Source organism: Quercus robur, chromosome 1 (assembly GCF_932294415.1).
Source record: "Quercus robur chromosome 1, dhQueRobu3.1, whole genome shotgun sequence".
Lineage (NCBI taxonomy): Eukaryota > Viridiplantae > Streptophyta > Magnoliopsida > Fagales > Fagaceae > Quercus > Quercus robur.
In genome coordinates, this window is record NC_065534.1 from 24,446,203 (window position 1) to 24,468,926 (window position 22,724).

Sequence of the window (22,724 nt, forward strand, 5' to 3'; positions counted from 1 at the left end):
TAGCACAATAATATTCTTCTTATTAATCATATTTCACAATTTCACTACAACTCCGTTTATACTGTATAGTGTGATGTTAGTTTTTAAATTGACAATATCACACCACCTAGTGCTCTTAGTAGTAAGAATATCACTTTTCAAAAAAACAAAAAAATGTAATGAAGATCAATAAGAGTGAGACTTTACACAACCTCAATACTCAAGTTGGTTGTAAAGACCATTCCCAGTTCAAATTTTCTAGATACTAGCAACCTCAGGTTCCAATAAATCAATTATACAAAATGAATAAAATCAATTATCGAAAATGTTTTTTATCTAGGCGTGATGGATGGAACGGCTCCACTGACAAGGTCATTGCCAGATACATCAAATGACACATAAGTATTCTTCACTGTAGAAGATGATGTTGATGGGGTCACTACCTTTTCAGCATCAGTAACCATAGGATCTGCTGATTTGATGTCAGAATCAGGCATCATATTCCATATAATTTCAAGTTCTCGAACCATCTCTAATACTGAAGGTCTGGCATCTGTCTCTTCTTTGCAACACTTGAGAGCCAAAGTAAAAAATCTCATCACACATTCCGAAGGATAAGATCCCATTTGCTCATCAATAACCGAAAAAATCATACCAGATTGATACTTGGCATTAACCTGAAACGGATAAAACCAATGTATAAAAAAAATTACAAGAGATTTTATTACAAAAAATTAAGCCACTGTATCTAAAGGATCAAATAATATGAACATTAAGCTAAAGTGGTCATAAATCTAATAGAATTGAATAAATTTTTGGCATAAGGTGGGAAAATGAAGATTTTAAAAGGATTTCAATGTCAAGTTAAAACTGAAAATTGCAAATGAGGATATCTCTCTTCAATATTCATGCATAGTATAAAATGAAATATAGCAGGAGGTAAAGAAGAGAGACAAACTAAAAGCTATTCTCTATCTACCCTGAATATATAATGAGTAATAAATTACAGAAGAACAATTTTGCTATCATGCCCAATCACCTGATGTACCAATGTACTATCGGGCCCTATTGAATCAAAGGCAAATAGGTCTATAATGTTTTACCTCTCTAACAATGTTTTTGCCATGTGAGATTGGATGCATCCCAGTCAGGAGTTCAAGAAATACAACACCAAGGCTATAAACATCACTTTTGTCTGTGAGTTTACGAGTTAAGAAATACTCTGGATCTAGGTAACCCTGCAAATTTTATGTAGAGAATAAGAAAATAAAGAAATAGACATCAAGTTCAAAAAAGAAAAGAAAAGAAATAGACACCAATTGCACCTACGACATTATTAAGTCTATTTCATCTAGAATCAATTTCATTTATTTACTTTTTATTTTTATTTTTATTTTTATAAAGATAACAAGAATTGTTGCTAAATTAATAATTTTAACAAATATGGAAATGGCCAACACAATTACCAACTTTTTTTTTTAATTTATTTCTTGTAAGGGTTAAGAGCCCATGATATATTTTCAAATGTTGAAACCATATTTTTAAAAATTAGACCGAACAAAGAACCAAAAAAGAGATAATTTCTTGGCTTTCTAGTCAGAATTGGGTTCAATTGGTGGTTGGACCTTGATGTCATAAATAATATGTTAGCTTAGGTTATTAACTTGTGACCCTAAATTTACTTTTCTTTTGAATATAGGAGAGAGGCCTATACAACCTTATTGAAAATTCACTCATCAACCTAGACTCATATAGAGTTTATAATTCTGTTAGTTAAGCATCGACAATAAGAGTCTTACTGGTGTCCCCTTCACAACTGTAGATACATGAGCAGGCACAACCCCTTCAACATCTGGAACAGGTGCAAGTCGTGAAAGTCCAAAATCAGCAACTTTTGCTATATACCTAGAGTCCAATAATATATTGCTGGCCTTGATATCTCGGTGAAATATTGGAGGATTGGCTTCAGTATGTAGGTAGAGGATGCCCTTAGCTGATTCCAGGGCAATTCTCAATCTCATGGCAAAACTCATTGGTTCTTTAGACTTAGCTGTATTATTGCAAACATGATTCACTATAAGTCATTAGAATGATATGTAGAATGTGAGAAGTAAATAGGTTCTGCTTAACTCAAAAAATGACAGAAAGGTGGGGTGGGGAGAAAGTGTACTGTCACAAATTTTATATTTCAATTTTCACTTACATTCATACTCTACGAAAAAAACTATAGTGAGATCAATAAACACAAGCTTAAAGAATGAATATAAGGCGTACCAGAAAGGTTATCCCTTAAAGTAAGATTTGGCATAAACTCATAGACCAACATCTGCAAAACAATACTCACATGAGAAAGGAGATATTTAAGTATTGTATGCATTTTTTAAAGTCAAATTGATGTGGGATGCACTTTTAATTTTAATTTTGTAGTCAATATGATTTTTATTGGTTACTAGTATTTTTATTTTAGCTCTTGGTTTTTTATTTTTTAGAAGCAAGGTTATTTTTGTAATAAATCAATTACGGTCTAAAACTTTAGTCAGGATTAGGGTTTAATAGTCTATATAAGCAAAGTCTTGTACTCCTATTAGGAAGGATTATTTTTATTAGGAAGGAGAGGTGCTACGTCCACAACATTTTAATAACAAATTATAGATAGTTAGTTATTATTGATTCTAATTTGAACCTACTACTAAAATTACTTTTCTACCCCACTAATAACAACCTGCAACAACCTAATACATAAGATTTATTGTAAAAAAGTTGTAGACATAAGTTACATAACATTTCTCTTAATTCTATTGAAATTGTCACAATGGTTTGGTGGTAACAACTCCAGCCACTGAATCCTAGGTTCCCTATCTTTATTTATCCTGTCTTTCAATTTTATTTTTGCATGTTTTAGTTTGGTCTGTATCACAAATAATACCTAATTAATGAAGAAATCTAGATTGAGTTTGATTTCTTGTATTGTTTGCAATTATTCAAAAAAAGCATCTATATAATCAATATATATATATATATATATATTCTCTTCAAGATGAGATTAAGTACCTGTTCGCCTTCTTCATCACAATATCCAGTCAAAGACACAAGGTTTCGATGATGTAACCTTGACAACAATTCTATCTCTGTCAAGAACTCTGTTTCACCCTGTAAAGATCCCTGTTGTGCACGTTTTATGGCCACAACTGTACCATCAGCTAGAATTCCTTTATAAACCTTTCCGTACCCTCCTTCACCAACCTGAGCGGAGCTGTCAAAGTTGTTTGTAGCCATGACCATTTCTTCGAAAGTAAAATCCTTCACACCATCAATTTTTATGGAGGCCTTAGAGACTGCATATTAAAATACAGGTACAATGTTAAAAATGAAAACATAGTGACAGGTGCTGCATATAAAGATGATGTGCCCATTTATATTAAAATTACTGATAAAATGATAATTGATTATCAGAATGTTTTGCTTATGCTAACAGATACACACACATTTTTCATCTTACAAGCCAAAAAAATTGTTAACATAATTACTGACTGGTTGTTCTTCAAACTTAGAGGTGGTTTGAGCCAGTTTGCAACCAAGTCTCATGGAATTCTTCATTTAAATTTTTAATCTCTAAATAATGTTTCCATTCACAGCCCAGTCCAAACTTGGCTGAGGCTTGCCCTACAGCATTAGCTAAGATAGGGCTAAGACATTGACCAAGCCAGGCTGAGGCCTTTGTAATTGGAAAAGCATCCGCCCAGCCTAATTGACAGGCCTAATCAGGATGTAGAATGGTAACAATTACAGGCAAAGTTAAAAATCATGACATATCTACCTGAATACCCTAACTTCATAAACAAAAGATACTTACAACGACGTTTTCCCAAAACTGCATGGTACTTCCTTATATGCGCTCTCAGTATCAGTAGAGTAACAACTGCAGACAATGCAACTGCACCTGCAATGGTCCCCAGTACTATGCCAACCAATGCGCCTTTGCTTAAACCAGAACTTGAGTTGGAATTCTCTGTGACATTAGTGAAAACTATGAGCAAAAAAAAATGAAAATTATCCAGCATTATTCTCTCATATATGAATACATGAAAGAAGAGAAGACGTGAATGAGTAGTTCATCTATCCTTGGGGCCAAGTCTTTAGTGACATAGGGTGTGAATTTGAAGTGCCCTTCTTGATAAATATAGAAGAATAGAACACAACTTAATTGCCCAGAAAATTACAAATCATCTTGAACAGAGAATTGCAGTTATTAAATTATGTGACAGATCCAGTAGTGCAAATGTATATGTTACACTAGAAGGCCTGTCTTCAACATAGTTGGCAGCAAAAGAAATGGTGATTTTCACTTTAATGTACCACCCACACACACATACTACACATTTCTCAGAATATGAATTCAAACAATAGAGAATAAAGCCACAAGATTAAAGATTGTCTTTAAAGTATAGTAGATTTCAAGGAATAGGTCAAAAAAATTGGAGAAAAAAGTTGTGCAATCTTCAGCAGCTAAACAAGCATTAGTTCCAACTACAATAAAGCTCTGTCACAAAACATATTAGAAAAGTGTTTCAAGACAAACCTTCTCTATAGAAGCCCAGTAGAGGGAAGCTGATAAGTTCATAGGGTCCAAAAATGTCACTATCATCAATGTTCCATGATGTGAACAGCCCGAAGATTCGATTAACCTCACTCATATTGAACTTAGTAGTGCTGCTATTTCCATATACAGGAAAAAGCTTCAAGTTCATTCCTAGTCGAGGTCCTTCTTCCCAGAAAAATGAATCAATGTACAGCTGATAAAGAAACAAGTCAAGACTAGATGACAGGTACTCCTCAAATGTATTTATGTATGGACGAAAATCTGAGAATCCAGGACTTTTCAACCGATATCCAACAAATAAGGGGGCAGCACAGAGACAAGCCACAGGAGATGCAGGGGAACTTAAATATTCAAAAGGGGGTGGACATTCTTGAGCTGGACAAACAGAAGTCGTATTTGTTGAACTTTGATTGTTATTTTCATCACTTTCAAAACGACAGAACTGGGATAGGCTGGAGTTCGAACATAAGGGATTCCCTTGAAGCCTGAAAAAGGAAAAAAAATAAAAATAAGTGACACGATCATATCAATGTCCTATATCTGTTACGCCTAGCAAATTAAAACTAAAAAGATCACATCCACAATCTTTTACTATGAAAGTAATTATGAAGCAAAAATGGGGGGAGGTATAGAAGCGAACCAGACAGTGACATTTGGAGATAGATTAATAGTGCCTGAAATATTTGAAAGCCCATTATTCTGCAACTGCCTGCAATACAAAAAATCCAAAAGCCGTATCTTAGAAAATCCAAAATTTATTAAATTCAACCCAGGAGGTTACGCCTTTAAATTTACAGAAGACCATGCTGTAACCAAAAAAAAGGAATTAACTTTATTTTGTACCAATGCAAGAACAAGATATTTGTTTGATGCACACAACCCCCCATCATTTAACCAAGGGAAATAGAAACATTGTCATTCAGGTCATATGAAAAATGGACGATCACAGAATATGCTGTCGGTCATGTTGGTTGGATTTGATGAGGATGATTCCCGGATTGATGACACATGGTGGTTCTTAAGGCAAGGATGTACTTGGCAAAGCCAAATTAGAATCTGATTGGAAGCTTGAGCAAGAGTTCAACTATTAGTTCTTGATTCTCAGCAGAATGTGATTGGCCAAGTGTGTCAGATTTTGAGTCCCAAAAGTATTCACTGGCTCGGGATGGAGGGAAACAGAATAACAGTTAGGATTTGGGGGGAATGATTGAGCACAAGAAGAATGGAACCCAAGTGTTCGTTGGCCAAAATTATAGATTTGTTAATGCTGAGTTGGAGGAGGGTAAATCACGTGCTTCTGTTCTAGATGCTGAGGTGGAAAACCAGTGAGAAGTTATTGGGCGAAGACTGATTGGGATTATAAGGAGTACTGAAGCCCTCTAAGAAGAAAGGTTTGGACTGGAGGAATCTGTGTCAACCAGCCTATTAATACTGATTTTTAAAGCTTTTTTCTACTGGAGAAGATAGATGGGAAAAATATTTTTAGGCCACCACTAGTGGTGGTTCAAGAGGTAATAAAGAAGTGGACAAACTGTCTTGTGGGACAGTTTTTGGAGAAAGCTCCTCCTTTCTTCTAGGTTTTAGAAACTATGGCAACCTTTTGGTGCTGTTGAAGTGATGTCTGCTGAAAATGTGATTTTTGTTTTTTGCAAATTCAAAAATGCCAAGTCTACGGATGAGGAGTTGAGAATGTTGCAAGTGTCATATGATCAATAAGCCATTGATGCTGAGGTGATGTGAACCAGGAATTCAGTTATTTAGTCCTTCGTTAACTAATTTTCTTATTTGGGAAAACTTCCATCATATTCCTGTTAAATTTTGAAAGCATGAATCATTGATTTGTATTGCAAGTGCTGTTGGGATGCAATCACCAATAAACAATTGACGATGGGGTATGTGAGGCTGTGTGTGCAGGTTGGTCAGTGTTGCTTTAATTATTGGTGGTTTCACTGATGTTGAGGTGGAATACCCTTGGGAGCCATAGAAATGTGGTAATTAATTGTAAGGTATTCGAAAATAATGAGAGAACATGTCCCAAGAGGACAATGGAGTTACGGCAACAAAGGAGTCTAATGAGGCACAGAGGCAAGTAGGGAAAGAGAACACTGATGATGATGGATCAATTGAAGATTCAAATAGAAAAAGGAAAGTATTGAAGAGGGAAACATTATGAGTAGTAAGTGTGGAGATGGAGTGGATATCTCATGGAAAGCTCACGCTACAAACAAATTTTCCTTGCTAGATGACCTAGAGGAGGAAAAGTATGATGATCAAGGGGTGCAAGTAGAGCTGGAGAATGTAGCAGTGATAGATGTTGGGTTTCCTGAATCAGATGTAGATGTTTTTTAGGCAGGTAGGGGTTAGGATGAGGAGTTGGATTGGGCTTTAAAGAAGTAGAAAGGTAGAAGTTTTCAAAAGACCAATGGTAAACTAGCTTGTGTAGCTACCATCTATCTTTGGCTTTTTTGAAATACTCAGAAAAAAAATGGGAGAGACAGATTTGGGGAAGATTTGTTGCAAGCTGTAGCTGCCGACATTAGATATTGGTTTCTTTGGTGTGAACATATCAAGCATACTGCTTTGAATAGAGTCCTCTGTTGTTCATGGAGGATTCCATCTACTGGCTTTTTATTCTTGTTAGTTGTGTAGCAATTGGCTGTGTTTCTTAGGAATAGCAGTTTCCTTGCTGGTTGTAAATGTCGTAAAAATATATACTGTCGAATGGAAAGACTTATTCATTCATCAAAAAACAAAAACATTGTCGTTCAGGTCTTACACTGTAAGTTTCTCCGTTCCGTTCAAAGTCCTATTTTGCCAAATGCTGGATGGAACAGAGCCACTCAATGAATTGTTTGCAATTGACCTGCCATGGGGAATAATTTATCAAAAAAATCCAGTTTCTTTCATTAACAGTTTAATTTAATGAATGATATTATCTAGTTACTTTACAATCTCATGGTTGAGATCAGCAGAAACTCAAATTTAGAAAAAAAAAAAAATTATTAGTAAGTTATACACACATGTAGTGGGTTTTGATCAAACAACCTTACCCTCCACCCATTTTTAGAAAAAGAGGATGCGTCATTTGAGCTAGAGCTCATTGGTTCAAATTTGAATGAATATGAAGAAAATAAATATGAAATAATTACAATAAAATCGAACCATATAAATAAACACAAGAAGAAAAATAAAGGGAGACTACTCACAATATTTGAAGACGAGGGAGATCCGAAAAGCTGGTGGGAATTGTTCCAGTAAGACTGTTGTTGGATAACAAGCTGAAATCATTCAAATAATAGATTTCAGAATGGTATAAATTATCTCAAAATCTACTCAAAAAAGAAAAAGAAAAAAAATTCAAAACTGAAAGACACGTCTGTAAATATTTTGTAATACCTAGAAATTAAATTAAAAAAAAAAAATCAGATACATGTCATTCAGAAGATGGAGAATCTTACATAGTCGTCATATTCCCCGAAAGCTTATCTGAGGGTATGGTTCCATTTAGCTGATTTAAACTGAGGTCTCTGAAGTTTATATAAAGTAAAATATAAAGTATAAGTAACTAGTGGAGTTGTCTTTGATAACATAAAGAGAAAATTTTATTCAGCTTGGTGCATTTATTTTTTGGAATTATATGCCATACTTGATCATCATAGAGAAACTAAAAAAGGAAAACAAAATAAAGCAACTTACAGATAATAAAGGTTTGGTATTTGGCTCAAATTAGGAACCGGTCCCTGCAAACTGCAGTTCCTAAGGCTCCTGGCAAATCCAACCAAACACAAATATTATCAATCTTGCATGAAATACCATGTTACTTGTGAATGCGCACACTACTTGATTGCTAGCTCGCAAGTGTATGGAGAACATGAAAGGTTTGTGATATCTAATCAAGACAATCTAGCTTCTTTACAAGTTGAGCAGAATACAGAGTGGTGTAGAATATCAAACAGCAAAGAATTAATCAGGAAGTCCTGGCTTGTTCAGTCTACCAGTGGCCTTGATGTTTTAGAAAAATGCAATAAAATACCTTCATGCCAACTAACACTTCTAAGTTGAGTAACTTCCCATTTGTATTCCTTTTCAATCAATGATGGAATACTTCATGTATTTTCACAACAAAATGTATACCATTCTATCTATAATATACTACCATTTAATTTTGCTAGAATTTTCCTCATTGTTTTAGTTTTGCATTTTAGAGGAAAACAGAGCTTCTTGTATTATTTAGCCAAATAAATAAATAAAAACTTTCAACCTTATAATTCAAGGCTAGCACCTTGCTTGCCTTTACTTTTGGGACCTAGTTACAGAGATACGATAATAATATGAACTTACAACTTCAGCAATTTAGACATGTTGCTATAAGAAGATGGAATTGTAGCCCCATTGAAGTTATTGTTATCAAGTTGACTGCAAAACAATTAAAATGAAACCATTAAGAAACTCGAAAAAAAAAAAATTTTAACTAATAGAAAAATGAAAATTTAGATTTTATAACCTTGTTCAAGATAAAAAGCAATTTATAAATACATGTAAAGACATTTATGAGATAAACAAAAATAAATTTATGCTCTAGGAAAAGTAAAAATCATACAGTATTCGTAAATTTGGCATTGTGGAGAACTCTGGTGGAAGATTCCCTGATAAGTTGTTATTATCAAGAAGGCTGCAGATGCAGAATTGAAGATGGTTAATATTCTCACTGATTGTACAGACAGATGACTCATATGAAATATAAGAACATGGCCAAATACTGACTTACAAGTGAAGAAGATTTGGTAATCTAGATAGCTCACTTGGGATTTGCCCACTAATTGAATTGTTGTTCATATGACTGCTCACAAAAAGAAGTAGAAGGGTTAGTCATAGTAGATTAGATTTTAGACAATATATCATCAGAACAGAAACACACTCACAAGTGCTGTGTTGCGTTCAAGTTTGCAAATGATTTAGGTATTGATCCTGATATTTGGTTTTGGTCAATTTGTAGTCTTTTCAAATTTGGGAGGTAACCAAGCTCTTCTGGTAAGGGACCTGTTAATTGGTTTCCATTCAGAAGCCTGGATTCACAGAATATTACACAGAGTTAAAGAAAAAGCAAATGCACTGCAATATTCAAATACCAAGAATTCAGAAAAATGCTATAAAGTAAATTAGTCAAGATTTGATAAGGATTATCTCCTATATTATTTAGAGATCAAAGACTTTAAATATGCATGAACAAGTGGCATATCTCCATTTCTTAAGAGTATAGGCATATGATTATCTTATAACATTGTTGAGTATCTAATCCAACCAGCAGAGAAGCTGCTTAACTTACAAGAGTTCCAAAGATGTTATATTGCCTATCTCCATTGGTATAATTCCACTTATGTTGTTCCACATAAAATCCCTTCAAAAGAGTAGATAGAGAAAAATATATCAGTAGGATATATAAATCAAATGCAAAACCATCGGATTTTAGAATATTTTGCAAGAGGTATCTAAAAGCTATGATTCCAATAAAGATATTTGTAGCACAAAAAATAAGACTTCAGACATCCTTCGCCATACAATATTGTCAAATTTGATAACTGGCCAAGCGCTGGTGACAAACTTCCTGACAAATTCATTTGTAGTAGGTGCCTGCAGAGAAGAATCCCAAAAGAAAGTTATTAAAGCACCATAGCTAGATCTTCATTAGAAATGCCTAGATGCAATGCATTTAATAGCCAGGTTTTATCAAAGCTTGACACTCTTATATGTGAACTTGTGACTAGTGTATAATCTAACATAATGCCAGGCATGAGATAACAATTGAGTCTGTGGGCAATAAGTCGTATAATAAATCATTAGTTATTAATTCTGGACAAATGAGAAGATCATGAAGACAGATTTTAAATTCATTAAGACCTGCTAGTGATCATTTGGAAAATTGTGGCAAATAGATCCAATTCTAATAAATTTCTTTAATCTTAAATGAACTACAGAACCAAGGAATTTTGTTCTCTGCACCAACTAATACGAGTAGATATAAAAGTGGAATAATATATCTCATCATGCAAGGGGGACAAAAGAAATAAAGTAAGAAAAAGTTTTCTATGTGAAAGGAAACATGCTACACTATTCACATCAATGATGCTCCTAAAGAGAATTAAAAGCAGGAAAAGATAAAATCATACAATTTTTGAACATGTAGGTATCCATCGCCTACTGTTTTATTGGAGCACACAACTCCTGTCCAATTTGATGTACATGGGTCTCCTTGATCCCAATTACTAATATTATTATAGGGATCCATCAAACTGCTCTTGATGGCCTGCAATGCCTTCACTGCAAATTAATACAAATGTTAATCATTGTCTCTTCAACATTAAATTTAGAAAGTTCATAAGCTTCTCTAGTCCTTATGTTTCTATAATTCTAGTATTAGGATTTCTGCATTAAAGGAATGCAAAGTCAATTTTAAAAATAAGCATCAACATTATGTGCAGCCCCAAGTTTTGAACATACACAATTGATGAATTGAATAACTATTATAGTTCAACTATAAGAAACACTAATCACTCCCAACTTGGGGGAATTGAATATCTGATATGTGAAATTACTAGAAAATGATAAATTAATGAATTTCCCAAAAGCTTAAGATGTTAGGAAATAGGGAATTTAATCATTTAACCATTATTCTAACAACCCCCTAGCGTGTGGGCCTAGAATTTTCCTCAATAAGTTTGAACATAAGATTTTTAACTTCCAAATGAGAGGTAGAGAAAAGACAAGAGATTGAACTTAGGACCATCTACTTTGATACTATAATAAATTACCTATTGTCCCTAATGCTTTAGTTGTTAAGAAATTGTGAATTTAATCATTTAACCATCGTAAAATGACTTAGAGAGTATATGAGTAAAATTTCAGAGAAAATAAGCATGCCCTCAAGAACTCAATTGCAAAAGAAGCTTGTGAATCATAAAATGAAAAAGAACGGCAAAGTAAAGCAAACTCACCTTCTTCCGGGTTGGTTAGCAGATTCTGAGCATCGATAAGCAGTGAAGAACAACACAGCCATGCAACAACAAATAATCCATAACCACAAACTCTTGAAAGATACATCTTGCTAACGCATAGGACACCAAAGCTCCCAAATTTCTCTTACTAGTACGAAAGACTAGAATTTCTGGTAGAATCTGAATGCTCTGCCTATAATTACAAGAAACAAGCTATGGAAACTCAACACAAATAAATCCTAAAAGTAATTTAAGTTTTCACCCGAAAGAAACATAAATAATCTTTTCAATTAGTAAGAGAATGAAAGAATGAATGAATAATTCAACCAAGTAAGAGAATCGCTCAAAGTTGGTGTTCGTTACATACTGTTTGAGAAGAAACTGAGCGGCAAAATTGATTTCGACATGTGCATATGTTAAGGTTGACAAAAGGTGAAAGCTTAGAAATCCTATCTAGAATTTGTATCAGGTTGAATAGTTCATAGACTGCATTTGAATATATATATATATATATATATATATATATATATATATATATTCGGATTAGACCTTTTGATGGGTGGTGGTGTATTGGTGACCAAGTCTCCATAACGAGCGTTCATCAAGAATTTGTAGTAGTTAGCGAAGATGATGATGGTGATGTTGATAATATTAATAGCAGCCACTCTTTCTTTTGATGGGTTCAGTGACGTATAACAGGGACAGTAATGCATAATAAAAGTTGGAAAATCTGGGAATATATATTAGAGAAAGGTTCGTTGAAAGTGGACTTGGCTTCTTGTGGGGAGGGTTGAGTGGTAGGGAGTAGGAAGAGGTGACAAGCAAAGGAAAGAACATGTTTTGGAACCATTATTTGCCAAATGGGACTCTATATATTTGATCCTCTCTCCCTGTTCCCACTTACCCAATGTGCATGGACTTTTGGAACTTGAAATTTTTGTTACTTAAAGATTTCTTCGGCTCCAATAAGCGCACACATCATTTGGTTATTATATTACTTCTTGACTTTTTGTGTTTATATAACTAGTTGCATACTCAGCGATGCGTGAGAATATATAAATATTATGTAACAGAGAGTAATTTATAAAAAGTAACAATTACTTAAAAAAAAAAAAATTTCTTCAAGTATTTTTTATCTCTACAAATATATCATAATATTATTTTTTGTATATTTGATTAATATATTTTTTAAGGTGAATCATATTCTTCTAACTTCTGTTGTAGTGTGTTATATTTGCTTAATATACAACTAAACTTTATAAGTTTCAAATTTATTATTCAAATTTCTCATCTCTTAAAGAATAAGGAGATTATCAATATAATAAAATCATATCACAAAATTACAATTTATGTTAACCAAAATTAAAATGAAATCAAAGGAATAAAAGATAGACTTCATAATAATTTATTACTCAAACAAATGGCATGCATATTTAAATTTATAACCATGCAGATTGTGTTTTTATATAAACTCAAATTCCTATTTCCAAAAAAAATTAAGTATTAATCCGAACCAAAATTCAACCAAACCTACAAAAGAAAGAGAAATACCATAACACATATTAGAAAAAAAAAAAAAAAAACCATCAACCTTAATTAGAGTTATAAGAAAGTACAAAAATCTAGAGAGAGGGAGTGCTCATAGTTTTCTCGTGGGAAAATATGAATTGAATGGGAGAAATGTTATCGAATTTATACAAAAATAAAATGAGGAGAAAAAGAGTAAAAATATAAGAAAGAAAAAATAATGAAGGTAGTGTAATGGTAAAGTAGAGAGTTGTGGGGAGATAAAGAAGCAAAAAGGGAGGGGAAATGTTGAAAGAAGTGTAACAGTAAATGTGAACTAACAGAGAGAATAAGAGGGGTTTTTTTTTTTTTTTTTTTTTTTTTAATTTTTAAAAATTTTTAATTATTATTTTTTAAAGAATAGAGAGAATAAAAGAAGTTTAAAAGATAAAAAAAAGAGGTACAAAATAAGTTGATGATGTGGCCACTGATATGGCTCAACAGAAACATAGCAATAATAAATATTACACTTAAATTTTGATATATATATATATATATATAAGAGATTTTACTATTTGAACTAATTGATGCAACCTTAGGAGTATTATATTATGTTAATTTTTTCCCCATACATGGCACAAGATATGCTTAGTGAAAAATAAAATTAAGGAACTACAACAAATCTTATTCAATTGTGTACCAATTTGGATAAAACTTGTAAAGGACAAAATTTTATCACCAACTCTTAAAGTAGAAATGTTCATCACCCACAAACTTAAAGTATATTCCAATTACACGTTACATTTTGATAGTAGAATTGATGTCAGGATACTTCAGCTTTCAAATTTATACTTTGTGGTATAAAGTCTGAAATCTTAGGTCACAAGTCGCACTAAAGATCTACATTCCTTTACTCAAGTCACAACATTTTGGAATAAACCCAATTGAAGTATTGAGGCATTTCATACAATCTAAGCTTGAAAGGTCTCTAGGGCATTGAATTGACCCGTGGAGTTTGTAATTGTCTCCAACATCGAACTCTCCAGTAGGAAACTTTTGTGCATTCACAGAAGCTTACCCTGTGAGTTGGGGCAACCACTCTCCTTTCTTTTGTCTAATCAATTGGTTAGTATTCATGTTTTTTGGGGTATTTGCGAAGAACAATGTGTCATGGTCAATTTGGCCAAAGAAATCCAAATTATGATACTTCAATGTGTAGTAATAGTACCATATTATTGCACCTTTATTATTCGGACAATGTGACCAAATTTCATTGGTTGCATTAACAATACAAGTCTTGCAATCTTTCTCTAAGATATCACCACGACAAATGGCAAGCCCATAAACTGTGTCTGCACCTTGTATCACAATGGTCACTGATTGTGGACTTTAGCAAGCCTAAACAGTCATAAAGATCACTGATTAATATTTTTTTAAGGTGAACCATCTTCTTCTAATTTTTGTTGTAGTGTTACATTTGCCTAATATGCAACAAAACTTTATAAGTTTCAAATTTATTATTCAAATTTCTCATCTTTTAAGGAATAAGGAGATTTTCAATATAATAAAAACTCATCACAAAATTACAATGTTATTTTAACCAAAATTAAAATGAAACCAAAGAAATAAAAAATAGACTTTATAATAATTTATTACTCAAAAAATTGGTAGGCATATTCAAATTCATAGCCATGTAGATTGTTTTTATATAAATGCAAATTCCTATTTCCAAAAAAACTAACTATTAACCCAACCAAAATTCAACCAAAGCTACAAAAGAGAGAGAGAAGACTTTGTGACATGAAATTTAAAAAATACAATACCAAAACATATATTTAAAAAAAAAAACCATCAATCTTAATCAGAGTTATAAGAAAAAACAAAAAATATTCATCAATCTAAGGTAGAGATACAAGGAAAAAAAAATCTAACAAAAAATGAAAAAAAAATTGAGAGAGAGAGAGAGAGAGAGAGAGAGAGAGAGAGAGAGAGAGAGAGAGAGAGAGAGAGAGAGATAACATTTTTTGTATGGGAAAAATATGTATAGAATGGGAGAGAGTGGTAAATTTATAGTAAGATGATGGGAACAAGAAGAGCCAAAATAAAGGAAGATAAAAAGACAAAATAATATGTAAAGTTAAAATCACCCAAGATGAATATATATATATATATATATATATATAGAGAGAGAGAGAGAGAGAGAGAGAGAGAGAGAGAGAGAATACTTTTGTTTGATTTTCCATTGATTTTTTTTTTTTTGAAACTTCATTGATTTATTATATACATGATAACATCAAAAATAAAGTAGATGAATATGTAAAGTTAAAACCACCTAAGATGAATTTGTAAAGCCAATATATTTATAGATTTAATATTGTAAAAAAATTAAAGGTAAAAATATATATGAAAAAGACTAATTATGCGGCCAATGACATGGCAATGAGGTGACTAAACAGGAGTGTAGTAACAATAAATACTACATTTCAACTTTTAGATATATATAGATTTTGCCCCTTTATCTTTCTTTTTTTTTGGCTCTTTTTATTCCTATTATCTTACTATAATTTTGTCACTCTCTCATTCTATGCTTATTTTTCCCACACAAAAAACTCAAAATAAACCAAAGTAATGAAAATAGAGAATCTATGATTAAGAATGTATTCCAATGTGATTGAGACTATACTTTAGTAGCTTGTGATCGAGAAAAAAAAAAAAAAACTATTGGTGAAAAAGAGAAGCGGTTAAAATTAAGAATAGACTTAAAGAGTAACAAAATATAGTGAAAATTCAGAGTTTTATAAGCACATTGAATTACATGCCAAATTTTGATGAAGGCAGTGTGTTGGATAACAATTTTGTTGTGAGAATTACATCTCAATCTTCCTAAAAAAAATCCACATTTTCTTCATGATTCTCTTTTCTATTTGCTCTTGCCTAAGAAGGTTCATAAACAATCTATATATATATATATATATATATATAAAGTCAAAACTCAGAGAAAATCCAATTAGATTTTAATTGGATTCTCAATTTTGCGTCGCGTGTCGTGTAAAAATTAAAGAGTCCAGTCTATATCTATATATATAATAATAGATGAAATTGAGAGAAACTCAAATTAGAATTCAAAATTAGAGTTTCAATTTTGCGCCATGTGTCCTAAATTATTTATCCTTAAAAAGTTTTATTTCTTAATTTTAGAATCAAATGTGGGACCACATCATAAATATTCATCCAAAAGAGTTATTAAGTATAAAAACCAAAGAGTCTAGTATAAATGAATTGTATATAAAAAAAGTGCTTCACAATAATAAATAAATAAATAAACATGAACAATTTACATTTTATATCTAATAATATCTGTAGGGACACGATTTTTAGCAGCCCAAGAATGACATTGGGCTCGTATGTAAAGGGCCCTAACAATATGATTTATAGAGAGTGGGCTTGAAAGGCATAATCTTGAGCACGGGTGAGCGGTTTAGTCATAGTTTCTACGGGAGCTTATGTATGGACGGGCATGGCTTGACTAGCTAAGCCTACCATTAGCGTGGATTGCGGGGTTTAGGTCCTCAGACAGTGTCCAAGGAGCAATGTACCCTTCCCTTGCTCTTCCCTTATGCAGGATTTTTCCTCCTCCCGGGGGCCTCCTCTCTTCCTTGGCTTTATTTTCCTTTTATACTAGTGTTCGTTTTCCTCTTTAGGGTCCACGTGTAAGTTTTACTTTCTGGGATACAGTCTTGTCTTGTCAACCCATACCTTGAGTGGTTAGGGTCGTTGGGAAAGTTAAAGGGTATGGTTTAGAGTATGGGTTTGTCAGATACAGGGTTTTGCATTATGATATTGGCAGCTTTTCACCTTGTCCTGCCCCTATACTGGGTTTGCCCCTTTCTTGAGGCATTTCGTGAGGTGCTGAGCATGAGGTCGTCTTCGGCAATATTCTTATGCTCTTTTTGGGATTTCATTATGCGTCCTCGGCAAATGGCTCTCCTCGGCTTGGGCCTCGGGCCCTAATGTAGAGTGGGCCTGGGCCGTGAATTCTCTGACCCCACAATATCCTTACAAATTTTTTTAAAGAGTTAACAAAATATAAAAATGACTATTAATAGTATTTAAATTATATATATACAAATTATATTATACATCTTATTGTATATCTTTAAGTGTATCCATGCATATGCATGGGATTACAAAATAGTTCAATTAAATTCTAAATTGGATTTCAATGGGAGTCCAAATTTGTGCCATGTGTTCATCTAATTTTTTAATTTTTGAGACAAATGAATTTTTGGGTGCAAAAACCGAAGAGTCTAAATCCAATTAAATTCTAAATCATATATATATATATATATATATATATAATGAGAAACCATTAAATATTTTAGAAATGTATGGTTTAAAAAATGTCTAAGCTAATACCATATATAATTTGAACATCTTCTAAAAAAATGTATAAGTTGAACCATGTAATTGTAATTATTTTTAATTATACCTGTTCTTATGTACAGGTTACACTCTAATATTTATAGTATATACAAAGGTGATTAGCACATTAACCTAAAAGAAGAATATGCAAAGTTAATATGTTCTCATTATCATGGTGTGAGACTTTTACTATCTATTGAATATTTAAATAATTCATATATTTTATATTGTAAAAAAAAATATAGAAAAAAATTGGAAAGCACTTTACCATATTGAGCAAACAATAGTTTACTTTTATTTTAATTTTAATTTTTTTAAATTTAAATTAAAAACATTTAAATTAAAATAGATGTATGAAATGGTAAATGTGGGGCCAGAGAATTCACGGCCCAGGCCCACTCTACATTAGGGCCCGAGGCCCAAGCCGAGGAGAGCCATTTGCCGAGGACGCATAATTAAATCCCAAAAAGAGCATAAGAATATTGCCGAGAACGACCTCATGCTCAGCACCTCACGAAATGCCTCAAGAAAGGGGCAAACCCAGTATAGGGGCAGGACAAGGTGAAAAGCTGCCAACATCATAATGCAAAACCCTGTATCTGACAAGCCCATACTCTAAACCATACCCTTTAACTTTCCCAACGACCCCTAAGCACTCAAGGTATGGGTTGACAAGACAGGACTGTATCCTAGAAAGTAAAACTTACACGTGGACCCTAAAGAGGAAAACGAACACTAGTATAAAAGGAAAAGAAAGCCAAGGAAAAGAGGAGGCCCCCGGGAGGAGGAAAAATCCTGCATAAGGGAAGAGCAAGGGAAGGGTACATTGCTCCTCGGACACTGTCCGAGGACCTAAACCCCGCAACCCGTGCTAATGGTAGGCTTAGCTAGTCAAGCCATGTCCGTCCATACATAAGCTCTCGTAGAAACTATGACTAAACCGCTCACCCGTGCCCAAGGTCATGCCTTTCAAGCCCACTCTCTACAAATCATATTGTTAGGACTCTTTACATACGAGCCCAATGTCATTCTTGGGCTGCTAAAAATCGTGTCCCTACAGTAAAGTATATGTAAATTTGAAAGCACACAAGATGAATATGTAAAGTCAATCTCATTGTCATGATATGAGACTTTTACTATCTATTGAATATTCAAATAATTCATATATTTTATATTGTTCAAAATAATTAGAGGAAAAAAGTAAATAGGAAAATACTTTGCCATATTAAGTAACCTAAAGTTTACTAATATTTTAAAGTTTTTTGGGGGGTAAATTGCGAATTACACTCCTAAAGTTTGGGGATGTTTGGATTTTATACCCCAACATTTCATAATTCAAATTTTACCCCCTACATTTTAGGGGTGTTTGGATTTTACTCCTGAAAATTTAGGAGTGTTTGGATTTTACACCCTAAAGTTTTAGAATTTGTGGGTGTGAAATTCAAATATCCCCAAACTTCAGGGATTAAATTCCAAATTCTGAAATTTCAGGATGTAAAATCCAAATATTCGTCTAACTTAAGGGGTGTAATTTGCAATTTATCTTTTTTTTTAAAATTTTTTTTTTTAAATCTTCAATTATAAAGATTTAAATTAAAGTAGATTAATGAGTAATGGTAAAGTATATGTAAAGTTAAAACTGTTTAAGATGAATATATAAAGCCATTTTGTTTTTATATTATCATGATATGAGACTTTTACTATCTATTGAATATTTTAAGTAGGGGTGTTCACAAAATCGCATAAACCGCAAAAACCGCATCAAAATTGCCTGCAAAATAGCATAACCGCACTGCACCGCAAGTAATAGTGCACTACACTGTACCACACCGTATGGTGCAGTGCAGTTTGCGGTTTTATAATAAGAAAACCGCACAAACCACATCACACTGCACCCTCTCTATATATTAATATATTTAATTATTTTTAATATTAAATATATTATTAATAGTTTAATAATCGTAGTTTTCCAAAAAAAAAAAAGTTTAATAACCCTAGTAAGTGTTGATTAAGAAAGTTAGCTCAAAATAAAGAAAAAATAGCTCAATAGTTTAAAACTTGGACCAAAATAAAGGAAAAAATTAGTTTTGGGCTGGATAGAAAAAGCCCAAAATTTGAAATATATATCAATTTCAAATCATTCAAACTGCATCTTATACACCGCATCGCATATGTGATCGTAAAAATGAGGTGCGGTGCGGTTATAGTTTTAGCTAAATTTTAAACCGCACTGCACCACACTGCACCGCACATGTGACTGCAAAAATAAGGTGTGGAGCAGTTATGATTTTAGCTAAACCGCACCGCAAAGTGCGGTACTAAAAATGACCCAAAACCGTATCGCACCGCATCGCGAACATCCCTAATTTTAAGTATTTTATATTTTAAAAATAAAGAAGGAACAAATAAGATAGAAAGAAAAAGGATGACGTGGCTGATGATGTGGCTTAACAAGAGCGTACGTAACGTTAGTAAATGGTACGATTAAGCTTTTATATATATATTACATCGAATGTTATATGAGAGCATTTGCATCAGTTTGTGCCAAAATTTTTGTTTATTTTAGCATAAGAATCTACTTTTTCTATTTTACATACTAACTTTTCAAAACACTTCATATCAAATTATCTATTTTACACTTAATTTCATTAAAATATCAATTTTCTTGATTTCTTTTTTTATTGTTTCTCTTTCGTCTCACACAATAACCACTGCTTACTCTTTTCCTTAATCATTAGGATATATATAGAAAGAATAACAAAAACTAAATGCAAAATGAATAGTGTTACTTTAAATTTACATAGTTACCATAACAACCATGTATTTTTAGACAACTTTGCATTGCCTAATTTTGGAGAATTTTGGTCTTAATTGGTTAAAATGTGATACTTTCCTATTATATAGGTATTGATGCAAATGTTATAAGTGCTCTAAGGCTTCGCTTGAGAGGAGGGAATGAAATGGAATGGAAATGAATGAAAAGAATCATTTTAGAATATTCTTCCATTCCCTTGTTTTGGAGTTTTTTCATTCCTTTGTTTGGGAGTTTTTTCATTCCTTTGTTTGAGAGTTTAAGTAGGAGGGAATGGAATGGGTAGGAGGGAACACTCATTTCTCTCTATTACCTTAAAACCTCAAATTTTCATTCCCCCCGAAATTGGGAGGAATTGGAGAGAATGAAATTAGATTTAATGATTTTTTTATTAAAACTCCCAAAATACTTTTGTATATTCAGCTCTTTATTTTAAAATAGGGGTCTAATAGTAATATTGTCATAAAATGGTTCCGTTCTATTCCCTCCATGTTGCTCCCAAACATGATTACTTACATTCCATTCATTTACATTCCTTTCCATTCTTTTATTTTAAAGTATCCATTCAAGATTACTTAATTTCATTCCATTTCATTATTTTTCATTCTTTTTCCTTACTTAAATACATTCCATTTTATTCCATTCATTTCCATTCCCTTATTATTATTTTATTCCAGTTCATTCCCTTCCCTTATGAACTCCTAAGCGAAGCCTTAGGGTATGGGGGGCAATGGTCGGGATTCAAGTCTCTAGGAGTGAGTTTCACACATATACACTTAGATTAAGTTAAAGTTGATTTTGTATCTTGTATAAAATAAAATAAAAATTAAAATAAAGACTAATTAGAATATAATGTTCAATTTTTTTTTTTTTTTTTTTTTTTAAATTTGAGAAATACACACATATATATAGGGGAAGGAGGATGAGACAGAAGATTCAGAACAAAATCACGAGCCAATCAAGACAAGGAGATTCTCACGCAATGCACGCCAGAAGGATATTCACATGGATCAAAACGAGACAACTTATAAAAGCTTCGTCTTCTTCTTCAATCTTCAAGTACCAAGTTGTTAGGTGGGGAGGCCCAAATATAATTCTTACTCATAATGGCTTTTGATTTGACAATTTTGACTGTAGTTTCATTTTTTTTAGGTCTTACTGTATTATAAGAGCATTTGCAGCAGTGTAGCTATATTGCTATATTTTAGCTACACTGCTGCTAAAATGATGCTCCAGCAGTGGAGCTAAATCAAAAAATTTTAGCTCCACTGCTACAGTGCACATCTAAAAATAGATGTGCACTGTTCATGAGGAGAAAAAAAAAAATTTTTAATCAACCGGTTGATTAAAATAATGCCTCTCTCATTCACTCTGTCTCTCTCATCTCTGAACATCACTCTTTCTCTCACTCCGGCCTCTCACTCTCTCACTTCGGTCTCTCACTCTCTCAACTTCGGTCTGCCGCCGATCCACCCCTTCTATCGACCCAACTCGTCGACGTGATCGGAGTGCTTACTCGTGGTGGGTTTCTCTCAACTCTGGTCTCCCAAGTTGCCGATCCACCCCTTTTGCCGACCCAGCTCACCGACGTGATCGGAGTGCTTGCTCGTGGTGGGTTTTTTTTTTTTCTTTCTTTTTGCTGTGGACTGGTGGTGGTGGCTGTGGTTGTGGACGTGGCTGAGGAAAAAGATTGGAGATTTGGGTTTTTTTTTTTTTTCTCTGCTGTGGACTGGTGGTGGTGGTAGTGATGTTGGTGGTGGTTGTGGCTGTGGAAAAAGATTGGAGATTTGGTTTTTTTTTTTTTTCCTACTGTGGACTAGTGGTGGTGGTGGTGGTTGTGGCTGTGGCTGATGGTAGAGGTGGTTGTGGTTGGTTTTTTTGGGTAGTGGGATTTATTATTTTATTGTAGTGGTTATAATATTTTATTGTGCTATTTATATTATTTTATTGTGTTGAAAGCTAAAATAGATTCACTGCTGCAGCATATGTGTAAGTAAAACAGATAAAGTAATTTTTGGTGAAGCTAAATAGCTAAATATTTAGCTCCACTGCTGTGGATGCTCTAATAGATGAAAAGAAATGGTTCAGTTGATGATGATCGTAACTTTTATGATAAAAACAGTTCTTTTATGATAAAAACAGTTACCAAACAAATTTTTTCTTCTCAAGTAACCAAAAACGTGTTTTAGACTTTGAAAATATACCAAAACTTTTTTTTTTCCTTTTAAAACAAGCTTTAGAAAAAAATTTTGAAAACAGAAAACAAAAACAAAAACAGTTATCAAAAATAATCTTATGTGACAGATCCAGTAGTGCAAATGTATATGTTACACTAGAAGGCCTGTCTTCAACATAGTTGGCAGCAAAAGAAATGGTGATTTTCACTTTAATTTGCCACCCACACACACATACT

The 22,724-nt window shown here is 33.0% G+C and overlaps 1 protein-coding gene across 1 annotated transcript; it reads right to left on the reverse strand.

The window, feature by feature from the left end:
- On the reverse strand, nucleotides 1-12,102 carry LOC126726771 (probable LRR receptor-like serine/threonine-protein kinase At1g06840). The gene is made up of 21 exons (XM_050432123.1): nucleotides 11,939-12,102; nucleotides 11,572-11,764; nucleotides 10,747-10,897; nucleotides 10,139-10,210; nucleotides 9,906-9,977; nucleotides 9,502-9,645; nucleotides 9,348-9,419; nucleotides 9,180-9,251; nucleotides 8,921-8,995; nucleotides 8,276-8,344; nucleotides 8,038-8,106; nucleotides 7,786-7,857; nucleotides 7,356-7,442; nucleotides 5,220-5,288; nucleotides 4,559-5,064; nucleotides 3,833-3,988; nucleotides 3,031-3,314; nucleotides 2,254-2,305; nucleotides 1,779-2,029; nucleotides 1,083-1,217; nucleotides 1-656 (listed from the first exon to the last, which is right to left on the reverse strand). Exons 2-21 carry the CDS (start codon nucleotides 11,675-11,677, stop codon nucleotides 312-314), a joined length of 2,859 nt encoding a protein of 952 aa, XP_050288080.1. The 5' UTR covers nucleotides 11,678-11,764; nucleotides 11,939-12,102; the 3' UTR covers nucleotides 1-311.
- Between the last annotated feature and the right edge of the window lie 10,622 nt (nucleotides 12,103-22,724).